Source organism: Oryctolagus cuniculus, chromosome 3 (genome assembly GCF_964237555.1).
Source record: "Oryctolagus cuniculus chromosome 3, mOryCun1.1, whole genome shotgun sequence".
NCBI lineage: Eukaryota > Metazoa > Chordata > Mammalia > Lagomorpha > Leporidae > Oryctolagus > Oryctolagus cuniculus.
In genome coordinates, this window is record NC_091434.1 from 142,274,599 (window position 1) to 142,286,754 (window position 12,156).

General features: G+C 39.8%; 1 protein-coding gene across 2 annotated transcripts in view; it reads left to right on the top strand.

Annotated features, from left to right (window-relative positions):
- The window catches only part of RSBN1L (round spermatid basic protein 1 like), an 80,233-nt gene extending 73,205 nt beyond the window's left edge, over window positions 1-7,028 (top strand). The window contains exons 6-8 of one of the 2 annotated variants that reach the window (XM_051849725.2): window positions 1,656-1,823; window positions 3,034-3,142; window positions 3,226-7,028. In XM_051849725.2, coding sequence (XP_051705685.2) covers window positions 1,656-1,823; window positions 3,034-3,142; window positions 3,226-3,867 — 919 coding nt within the window. In that variant the 3' untranslated portion in view covers window positions 3,868-7,028. The remainder of the gene's footprint in view (window positions 1-1,655; window positions 1,824-3,033; window positions 3,143-3,225) is intronic. The other variant, XM_070071195.1, reaches the window with a different exon arrangement.
- The last annotated feature ends 5,128 nt before the right edge of the window (window positions 7,029-12,156 follow it).

Here is a 12,156-nt window from a genome sequence, read left to right on the forward strand (position 1 = left end):
TCAATAGGCTAATCCTCCACCTGTGGTGCTGGCACACCGGGTTCTAGTCCCAGTCGGGGCACCTGGTTCTGTCCCGGTTGCCCCTCTTCCAGGCCAGCTCTCTGCTGTGGCCAGGGAGTGCAGTGGAGGATGGCCCAAGTGCTTGGGCCCTGCACCCCATGGGAGACCAGGAGAAGCACCTGGCTCCTGGCTTCGGATCAGCGCGATGCGCCGGCCACAGCGGCCATTGGAGGGTGAACCAACGGCAAAGGAAGACCTCTCTCTCTGTCTGTCTCACTGTCCACTCTGTCTGCCAAAAAAAAAAAAAAAGAAAGAAGATGACCCAAGTCCTTGGGCTCCTGCACCGTGTGGGAGACCCAGAAGAAGCTCCTGGCTCCTGGCTTCAGATCGGTGCAGCTCCGGCCGTTGTCGGCCATCTGGGGAGTGAACCAGCGGATGGAAGACCTCTCCCTCTCTGTCTCTACCTCTCTCTGTAACTCTTTCAAATAGATAAAATAAATCATTTTTTTTAAAAAGTTATCTGTTCCAGATGTGAGGTTACTACATAAAGATCATGGAAAATGCATATTGTAAAGCAACTGTGCATGGTTTCAAAATTCTTTTGTCATTAAAATAAACATATTTTAATTCTGTTTTTCCATGAACTTTTTAAAGCCCTCCCTCCTATCTTGTGTTAAGCCACCTGATCTGAGTGCAGGCATAAGTAGACTCAAACTTTGGGCAAAGATTCTGGAGACAGCAGTGTCCTTTTACCCCAGTGTAAGCTTGAATTTGTGGATAGTAATAATCCTGTGCATGCATATGTATGATAAAATTTAATATAACTTAGGTACAGTAAGATACTAGCAACTAATAAAATAGAACAGTTTTAACAATATACTATAATAAAAGTTATATGAATGCAGTTTCTTCTCTCACTATCAAAATCTTACTGTAATTTTGCCTTTTTATATAAAGAAAACATTTATGGCTTCTCTTTGGCATATCTAAATTACCAATATCACTATTCATGAGCTTTGGGGCTATTATTAAATAAAATAAGGGTTACTTGAACAGAAGCCCTGTGATACTCTGACAGGTGTTTTGATAGTAGAGATGGCTACTCAGGGACTAATGGGTGGGAGCATGTTGATGCACTGGACAAAGCATGATCAGGTCCAGAGTGGAATGGAGTGGGATGGTGCGAGATTTCATCATGCTGCTCAGTTTGACGTGCAGTTTAACACTTAATAAATTGTTCATTTCTATAATTTTCCATTTAATTTCTTAGGCCCACAGATAACTGAAACAGTGGAAAGCAAAACAACAGATGAGGGTTTGCCCTGTGTAGGGAAACCTGGGCAAATCACACCATCTACCTGTAAATTAGTTTGTTAACCACATATACGTGTATTTCCTCATAATTGTCACTTTTGTGAGGGGCATATGAGAACAAAGAAGGGACTATATGTGTGTTTTTTGTTCGTGTTCATTTAAAAGATAAAACTCGAAATGCCTTAAGAAATATCTTATTGTACTTTCACCTTTTCACCTAAAGCAAATACTTTATGGCAGAGCAGGTGATTTTAAATCCTTTTTGTCTGAATATGTGATTAGTGAATATCTGATGTTGTTGAAGTGTCAGTATACAAGTGTAGCTTACTCTTTTTGAACAGAACGACCAATGAAATAAAAAACCTTCAGTACCTACCTCGAACTAGTGAGCCTCGTGAGATGCTCTTTGAAGACAGGACAAGAGCTCATGCTGATCACATAGGACAAGGTTTTGAGCGACAGACGACAGCTGCTGTTGGAGTGCTGAAGGCTGTACACTGTGGAGAGTGGTATATACACCTACGGCTGTTTTAATGAAAAGCTTCTAGGCTTCTAAACTTTTTCTAGGAAAGTTTCTTCGTAACTTCTTATTATGAGAAAAAAGCTTCATTATTTCCCTGTATTGGGATGTCCTAGTTATATAATTACACTAAAGATTTTAAATTGTAAAAATCTAGTACAAGTCATTTGTGTTGAGAGAAATGTAATTTCATTTTCTCTGTAACATGAAGACAAAAGAATGTTGAGAACATTCAAAATCTTCCTCACCAACTGCTTTTGAGATATATAGTTAAATATTGCCATATGTTACCATGGTTACCCTGCTGTCCTTTATATAACATTAGAAGGTACTCCCTCTAGTAATCACTATTCTATCCTCTACTGTTTTTTTAAGCTTCCATATATATGTAACTGAGAACATGTGGGATTTGTCTTTCTGTACCTGACTTCTTTCCTATATGACATCCTTGATTTATAATCTTTCTACAGTACTTTGTTTTTTTTTTTTTTTTTTTTTATTTATTTATTTATTTATTTGACAGGCAGAGTGGACAGTGAGAGAGAGAGACAGAGAGAAAGGTCTTCCTTTGCCGCTGGTTCACCCTCCAATGGCCGCCGCGGCCGGCGCGCTGCGGCCGGCGCACCGCGCTGATCCGATGGCAGGAGCCAGGAGCCAGGTGCTTTTCCTGGTCTCCCATGGGGTGCAGGGCCCAAGCACCTGGGCCATCCTCCACTGCACTCCCTGGCCACAGCAGAGGGCTGGCCTGGAAGAGGGGCAACCGGGACAGAATCCGGCGCCCCGACCGGGACTAGAACCCGGTGTGCCGGCGCCGCTAGGCGGAGGATTAGCCTAGTGAGCCGCGGCGCCGGCCTCTACAGTACTTTGAACTTTAGAACTAACTTAATTCTACAAATGTTAACCTTAACTTTAAAACAAAACACCTGCCCTTTTGGTTTGCATAATTTACTGACTCAATTCATTTTAGGTTTTCAAAATCTTGTGATAAATAGCTATGATAAAGTAAAGTGGATTATTTTTAATCGGTGTTCAGGTTGAAAATCTTGGTTTTAGCTGTTTAAATATGTAGTTTTCCATTTATAATTTATTTGTAAGACATTACTTTGGTATTGATTTTAAACTACTTTTGCTTGAATTTAATAAGGACTAAATAGAGTGAAACATTAATGCCAGATTCTCCATGATCTCATTTTACTTAGGCCCGATCAACCCCGAATAACCAAAGATGTAATTTGTTTTCATGCTGAAGATTTCTTAGAAGTAGTTCAACGAATGCAGTTAGATTTACATGAACCTCCTCTGTCCCAGGTACATGTAAAACAATTACTGTCTTTAGCTTGGTTTTAATTGTGGAATAAAGTCTTACTTATATTCCTTGTTTCTTTTTTTAGTGTGTCCAATGGGTTGATGATGCAAAACTTAATCAGCTGAGGAGGGAAGGCATTCGATATGCCAGGATTCAGCTGTATGATAATGACATTTATTTTATTCCAAGGAATGTTGTTCATCAGTTCAAGACAGTTTCAGCTGTATGCAGCTTAGCCTGGCATGTTCGGCTCAAATTATATCACTCAGAGGAGGACACTTCTCAGAACACAGCTACTCATGAAACAGGCACTTCCCCAGACTGCTCATCATCAGTTCCTGGACCTCACCCTGACAGCACGCGTTGTGCTGGGAGCAAAACCTCTGTGGATTCTGGTTTTTCAGACAAACTTCATTCTAAATATGAATTACAGCAGACTAAACACGAACCCATTGCTTCTGTAAGAATCAAGGAGGAACCTGGGAATGTTAATATTTCTGAAAAGACTAGAGCATCGAATAATATGGATGGCAAGAATGTTAAAGGAAAATTGGATCATGTTCAATTTACAGAATTTAAAATTGATGTGGATTCTAAATTTGAAAACAGCAGCAAAGAATCAAAGGAAGAATTGTGCCCTGGAAGCCTCATAAATCTGATAGATACAAGGCAACCTAGTTCAGCACATTCAAATCAAGATGGAAAAGATGATGACATTTTGTGCTAAGTTTGTACATACAGAATTGTGTTTTTTTAATTAATAATGTAATAAAGATTCATGAATTCTGAAAGCAAGCCAAGGACTTGCTCCCACATCTGTTACAAAATATAGTTTATGTAGCTTTGTAACATTCCTCAGTGCCTGTCCATAACTGTGAAGTATGAAGCACTTAGGGCCAGTTGCACTGTAAACATTGCAGGTTTAAACATAAAAGAGTCTTTAAAAAATCATTTGAGTTGGAGTTACAAGTTTTAGAATAGAGCTGACATTAACATATATATTTTGTAATATGAGCCAGAATTCTTTTTTGACAACTTAAGGCTTTTCCATAGAGCTTATTTATACCAATTTTTTTTTTTTCATTTTAATGTGTCAGCACTGTAGTGTAAATAGCTTTAAAAAGTTTTTTAGTGTGATTTATACGATGTGAGCCACTCAATAAAGGTTCATAATAATAAATATGTTTCCTGTTGGGTCTGCAAAGACAAATTGACAATTCATTTAAATCATTTGTTTGATATATTATGTTTCTCTGTTAATATATCCATTTAGAGTGGTAATGAAGTGTAAATGTACGCATCCAAATCTAGTAAATATTTAAATTCTCACACTGTGCAAGCATTTTAAAAGAACCAAGATTCAGTTATGAAAGCATATATGTGTGTATGTATGTATGGGAATGTATATATGTATATCATTTTGTGTAATTTCTTATGTTGCTGATAAGATGAATATGTGACACTTCTTAGCCCTATTCCCTGGAATACATTTTTAAATATTTATATGCAACATTAAGAAAGCAGTTTAGTTAGTAGAAACAGTTTTAGAAAGTTGGGGTAAACAAGGTATATTAATGATACCGAACCCTTCTATCTAATCATGTGGCCAGATTACATATCCCTAATGGAAATTTCTTTTGCTCTATATGGAATAAGTTTAGAAGATTTTCTTACTAATAAACATCTGTGTTGTACTTAGTGGTAGCTAAGTAAGATATGGTTAGCTGCAGAAAGTTTAATTGTAATCAGTTACAATCCTCTTTTACATTTTTCTTCCAAAATGCGAAAAAAAAATACGGCAGACACAAAATCATGACATAAGGGCAATGACAATGACTCAATTGCCGTATATACAAGATATAACAGAATACTGTGTTACCTCATCGTTCTCAGGATCTCCTGCCCACCTTAGCAAGGCAAACAACTCGTAACACTTCCTTTTCAAAAGAAGCTCTAAAGGACACTGCAGTAGGAAACAAGACAGTGTGTACAGATGAGTAAAACCAATCTCTTTGATGCTGGGCTTAAGCACTCTCAGACTGCTTCCACTACTGTTAGGAAAGTCAGACAAGAGCCTCTGATGTATGCATTGATAAAAGGAGCTCTGCTCACTGCAAATGTGTTTTATTTTATTTTTGGCATTATTCTGGGCCCATACTTTAGTGAGTGACTTTTAACTAGGGCTCTTTATTTTTCCTTTGGGGCTACTATTGTTGTGTGTGTTTCAGTGGTTTCTGTCCTGGCCTCACTTGTGGTACCCTTGATCAAAACTGCTCATTGTTTCTGGTTAGAGAGAAGCCATTTAGAAATAAGCATTTCACCAGAACAAAAATTAACTGCAGTTCTGGCTCTCAATTTTATTAAAAAAAAAATAGGCAAATGTCTTAGGAAGTCTTGATGGTTTCTAGGAAATCAGTATGTTTGCAACATAGGAAATCTCATGGGATAAGGAGGGCACAAATGATGATAATGTAAATAGGGGTTCTGTTTTACATGTCACTTGTCTCATCCTGTTTCCCACCTATTTAATCTTCTCTTTTAAGTTAAATTTATGGATTTGCACCTAACTTGTTGGGAGACAAAAGTTCTTAATAAACCAGTACTGAGAAATAGGAAGGGATGCTAAAATGTTTTATTTTTTAGTTGAAGGGTGACACATTTAATAGGGCGTGTATTTGGGTTTTGTTGTTGTTTTGTTTTCCAGTAGCATATACATAGGTGCACTGAGGTTGTACTATAAGAAAATATCTTTAGGGTGTCCCTCCAAAATATACGAGCCTTAAACTTTTAACTTCAAGGGAGGCATATATAAAACAGATCTAGTTTCCTGCAAAGGCTATAGTCAAATATCCGTAATTTGAAAAATTGTTTCGTAAAATGCATACATCTCTGTGGAGGTGGAGTATAAATCTTGGGCTTAAGATGTCAAGAAACAGCCTTGAATAATGCTTATGTTCCTTGTCTTACGGGTTATAATTTACAAATTTTCATCAGATGGAATCTGAAAACTTGTTGACTACCTTTGTTATAAATTCTATTTTAATATTGCATTATATTAATGGCTTCCTAGTTAGTACATTCCAGTTCTTTATCTGAAATATAAGGTTTTTGCTTTTGTTTCTGATTTCTTGGACCAGCTAAATAAAGCACTTAAGATATAGTTTCTATGTGGTCATAAACTATATAGAATAATTGTTATGCAAATTATTAAATGGATATACAAACCTTTTAAAAACTAAGATACCTCTGTGGTGTCTACTACAGTGCTTTTTTACCCCTAATTTTGTTTAGACCCTTGTAGATATCTAAGTAATATATATATTCCTTACTCAGGTTAGCTGGTTAGCTAGCAAAAAAATTCAGTATTTCTGATATTTAGTTGCAAACTTTACTAAAGCCATATTCATTATCTTCCTTGTTATCAAGGCTGTTGACTCTAAATAAAGATTAGGTTCATTCAACATTATTAACACTGCATGTGTGTGTGTGTGTGTGCATGTGTGTTTTCCTCTGTGTGTAAGTTTGTTGGAATACTCTTTCTACATATTTTCATTCATCCTATAACTTTCTGGAGGGTTAGGCGTGTGGAGGGTAGTAAAGATTATTTTATTTCTTAGGTTAAGTCTTTAAGGTATTTTATTAGTTTTCCTAAACATAAAGCAGTTTTTTCCCAAATACTTATGGCAGGTAAGAAGATTTTTGTAAATAATAAATTAGCACCATTTTTGGTAAAATAGCATTCAATTATTTTTTTGAATAGGTTTATTGTCATGTAAAGCAAAACTCAAAATTTACACTTGGCAAAGGTGCGATATTTGTTTTTGGAGTTCCAAGAAGTATTTTTCTTGTCTTCCACCTTTCAATAAATACTAAGATTGATAACCATAATCTTTTTACCTTTGTTTTGTAATTATTCATAAGTTTGACATTTTATTTTAATCTTGTCATCTTTAAAATTGTGAAGTCTTGGAAATGATTCCAAACTGAAAATCTTTTCTTTTAAAAACTAGCAACCAGAAGCTGACTCATGGCCGCAGAGGAGAGTATCGAGGTTTACTTTAGGGCCACCAAACTCTTAGTTACGTGTGTTGGGAGTGCCATGGTGAATGCCTCCCCTGCTCCACCGAGGCACAGCCAGGTCTGCTTCAGAGAGAAGTGCGGTTCTTCTCAAAATACTTTTAGGCTGCTGACAAGAGACATGATGCACCTTAAGTCTTTAAGGGTGGTAGAGTATCTCTTACTCCACAATATGATGTTAACCACTTTGATATGTAAACAAAGCTTTATTGGTTTTAGAACGCATTGTTTGTTTCATGACACAAACTGACAGTTTGGACAATTCAAGAGAGCCGCAACTCCTTTGATCTTGCCTGGCTTCTTTGTTCAGCACTCTTTGTGGGACCCACCGCAGCCTGCAGGTGGAAGTGCCCCTTTTTGTAGAACTTAATGGCGCACAGAACTGAAAGGCAGTGTCTTTCCCTTTTAAGTCTGAAGACATTGTTACAGCCTGTCTCCACTGGGAGAGCAGGGAAAGGAGAAGCACTGCGTTTCCCTTCCTCTTCCCCTCCAGCTCTTCCTGGACTTAGACACAGGCAGGAAAGGTGGACGAGCTGAGGACAAAGTATGGGCAGGTAGAATTTATGTCTACCAGAAATTAAAAGTACAGTTCACTACCTATATGTTTCATTACTATGATCTGCCTACCAAGAACTGCAAAGTAAAAAAAAAAAAAAAGAGAACTCTGGGGGCAGGTGTTTGGCTTAATGGTTGAGACACCATTTGGGACACCTGCCTCACTGCTAATGCACACCCTGGGAAATAACAGGTATGGCTCGGGTGGCTGGGTCCCTGACACTCAATTTGGGAGTCCTGGGTTGAGTTCCTGACTCCCAGCTTCGGCCCCTTGGCTTTGTGGGCATTTGGGGAGTAAAACAGCAGATGGGAATGAACTTTGTTTTCTCAAATACATATTTTTTAAAATACGTGAACTCTGGATCCTTCTATACATTTTGAAATTTAGAATTAATGTGTATTTTTAAAATGTTATTCTCTGCTTTCCTGTGAAGATTCAGAGGCAAGTCAGTCACATATACTTGGCATAATGTGGTGTTGAATAGTCTATTTGGACAGATAGTTTGACCTTCTCCCCTTAGTTTTCTTGAAATTATTGTTTTAAACCGAGCCAGATTCTTACATGAAAAATCTTGTCTATTTAATCACTCAACTGCAGTGATTGTCTCAGCAGTCACCTTTTGATTGTCAAATCCATTGGCAGTATTTCTTGGTATTTCTTTAATTCTTATAGCACTTTAATCATTCATTCACTCCTTAAAACTCTTGATGACTGGTTTGGCTTTTTTTCTGCCTTACCATGTAGTGTAGCTGTTCCTTCCCTCCCTAATTTGGTGATTAGTGAACTCTCTACATAGTCATTTTATAGAACACGATTTTTCTGTTTTTATCGCCTGTGTCCAATTTATGAGATTTTGAGTGACCCTAGAAATGTTGAGAGGCAGACAGATGCACATGCACACACAGACCCTTCCATATGCTGGTAGTTCCCAAATGCTTGCCAAGGGTGGGGCTGGGCTAGGTTGAAGCCAGAACCCCTGAACTCATTCCAGGACTCCCATACAGTGTCAGGGCCCCAACTACTTGAGCCATCACCTGCTGCCTTCCAGGGTGCACATTAGTAGAATGCTGGAATCAGAAGCCAGGACTGGAGCCCTGGCACTGTGATATGGGAGCTGGGTGTCGCAAGTGGCATCTGAACTGCTGTGTGAAACACCTGTCTGCAACATATTTACAATTTATCTACTTTTGCTGTCCCATTAGTTGTGGTGGAATGAGAAGGCCATGCCAAGATGACCACTGGCAAGCAAGCATCAGTTACTCAGGAATGGCTTCAGAAACCCCTGGGAAACCACCTGGCAACGGAGCCTGCCTGGCAACAGGCTGTGATTTGTTAGGGCATAAACTGCCCCTTGACCGGATTGGCTGCCTCAGCTATATAAGCTGCTGTACCAACTGAAAAAAGCAAGTCTACGGGCTGCTCACCTCTGGCCCGCTCTCACCTGACTCCCGGGGTCTGTGTGGTGACTCTGTGCCTCTTGCCCCCACTGCACTCCTCTCAGAATGAATCCACAGCAACAGGCAGTCACAGTGGATTTTTGTTGCACTTACACTCTTAAAACAACTTAAAAGATGTTTAGACTACTAGAGAATTAGGTTGCCTATAATCCTCTGCTTTTGCCTTTAGTTTTAAAGGCCACTCTGTTCTGTGACCAGCAGGTTAACATTTGTGGGACAGGTATGATTGTCACTCTTCTGCTTAGAAATACTGCATGACTCCTTTCCTAGAAAGGATAAAGGCCAAATGCTTAGGATTACACCAGAAAGTCTTCACAGTGTTTTCCTTCTTTTCCACAAGCTCTTCCATCTGATGTGCCCAGTTTACAGCTTTACCAGATGGCAGTGCAGTCATCCCTCCGTACCAGTGAGGGCTGGTTCCAGGACTCCCCTCTTTTGGCAAAGTATGAGATACTCAAGTTCTTTGTAGAAAAAAGCATAGCCTTCACATATAACCCATTCACATACTGCCTTTAAATCATATCTAGATTAGTTATGCTGCCTAATACAATGCAAATGCCACAGGGGAGAAGTTGCTTAGGAAACAGAGCCAAGGAAAAAAAATTTTTTTCTGAATATTTTCCAACTGTGGCTGGCTGATTCCATGGCTGTGGAACACGTGGATAAGAAGGGCTGACAGTACTTGCCAGTTCTTTGCCTTTGCTGAGGAAATAATCTGGAACACAACACGATGCAAACTTCTTTCTCTTTTCAAAGCCATTTTTTAAAAAGATTTTTATTTATTTATTTAAAAGGCAGAGTTACACAGAGGAGGAGAGGCAGAGAGAAAGAGAGGTCTTCCATCTGCTGGTTTACTCCCTAGATGGCTGCAACGGCTGGAGCTGTGCTGATCCGCAGCCAGGAGCCAGGAGCTTCTTCCAGATCTTCCACGTGGGTGCAGGGGCCCAAGGACTTGGCCCATCTTCCACTGCTTCCCCAGCCATAGCAGAGAGCTGAATCGGAAGTGGAGCAGCCAGGACTCGAACCAGTGCCCACATGAGATGCTGGCCCTGCAGGCGGCAGCTTGACCCAGTAAGCCACAGTGCAGCGCCTTCAAAGCCATGTAAATATTATCTTTGTTGCCTTGACTGCATTCGTCTCCCTTCATCTGGTGGTTGGTGTACTACCAGTTCTCTCTGCTGCTTGTACCCGCTTGCTCACATCGTACTGGCTAGGTACACACTGGACTTTAGCTGAACCATGAGGTAGAAGTTAGGAGTTTCCTTGATCATTTAATATCCTCAAATATCATTTTGTATCACCTAATATATGGTGCACTTGTTCAATAAAGTATCTGAAGGATCCAAAGTTGTTATCTTAGAGGTGAGAACAAATTATGTATATTTTTATAATTTAAAAAGTGAATCCCTGACTTACACCTTAGAGATTTTGTGGGTTTTGTTCTAGACTTTCACAATTAAGTGAACATCACAATAAAGCCAAGTCATGAGATTTTTTTTTTTTTGGCTTTCCAGTGCATATACAAAATTATGTTTGTATATACTGTAGTCTATCAAGTGTTCAACAGCATTGTCTTAATATGAAGCTAATTAAAACATACTGCTAAAAAATGTTAACGGTCATCTGAGCCTTAGTTGTAACCTGTTTTGCTGGTGGAGGGTCTTACCCTGATGTTAACAGCTGCTGACCAATCAGCATTGTGGTGGCTGAAGGGGTTAGGGTGGTTGTGCGAGTTTCTAAAAATATGACATCAGTTAAGTGTGCCACATGGCTTGATTCTTCCTTTTATGAAAGATTTCTCTGTAGCATGCCATGCTGTTTGACAGCATTTTGCTCACAGCAGAACTTTGAAAATTGGAGTCAATCTTCTCAACCCTACGGCTGCATTGTTGACTGAGTTTATGCAATCGACATGGTTTGATGCCGTGTTTCACGCTGTTTTCAGCATCTTTGCCAGGAGCAAATTTCATCTCAAGAAACCACTTTTCTTTTTTTTTTTTTTTTTAATTTATTGACAGGCAGAGTGGACAGTGAGAGAGAGACAGAGAGAAAGGTCTTCCTTTGCTGTTGGTTCACCCTCCAATGGCTGCTGTGGCCGGCGCGCTGCGGCAGACACACCGCGCTGATCCGATGGCAGGAGCCAGGTACTTCTCCTGGTCTCCCATGGGGTGCAGGGCCCAAGGACTTGGGCCATCCTCCACTGCACTCCCGGGCCACAGCAGAGAGCTAGCTGGCCTGGAAGAGGGGCAACCGGGACCGAATCCGGCGCCTCGACCGGGACTGGAACCCAGTGTGCCGGCGCCGCAAGGCAGAGGAATTAGCCTAGTGAGCCGCGGCGCCGGCTTAAGAAACCACTTTTCTTTGCTCTTCATAAGCAACTCAGGGTCTGTTCAAGTTCCATCAGCAATTCGGTCACATTTTCAAATTACCCTTCTGATTCTAATCCTCATGCTATTTCTACCACATCTGCAGTTACTTTTACTTTCTCTACTTAAGTATTGTACCCCTCAAAGTCATCTGTTTTGACTACTTTCCATGAATCAATAATGTTCTTAATGGTGTCTAGAATGGTGAATCCTTTCTAGAAGTTTTAACTTCCTTTGCCCAGGTCATCAGAAGACTTACTGTCCATAGCACCTTTGACTATTTGAAATGTATTTCTTAAATAGTAAGACATGACAGCTGAAATTCCTCCTTGATCGCTGAGCTGCAGAATGGTGTTTCACAGGTATGAAAATGATATTGTTGCACATCTCCATTACAGCTCTTGAGTGACAAGACAACTCAGTGAGCAGTAATGTTTTGAAAGGAATCTTTTTTTCCAAGCAGTAGGTCTCAATAGTGGGCTTAAAGTGTTCAGCAAGCTATGCTGTAAACAGATCCGCTGTCATCCAGGCTTCGTTTTCACATTTATAGAGCAGAGGCA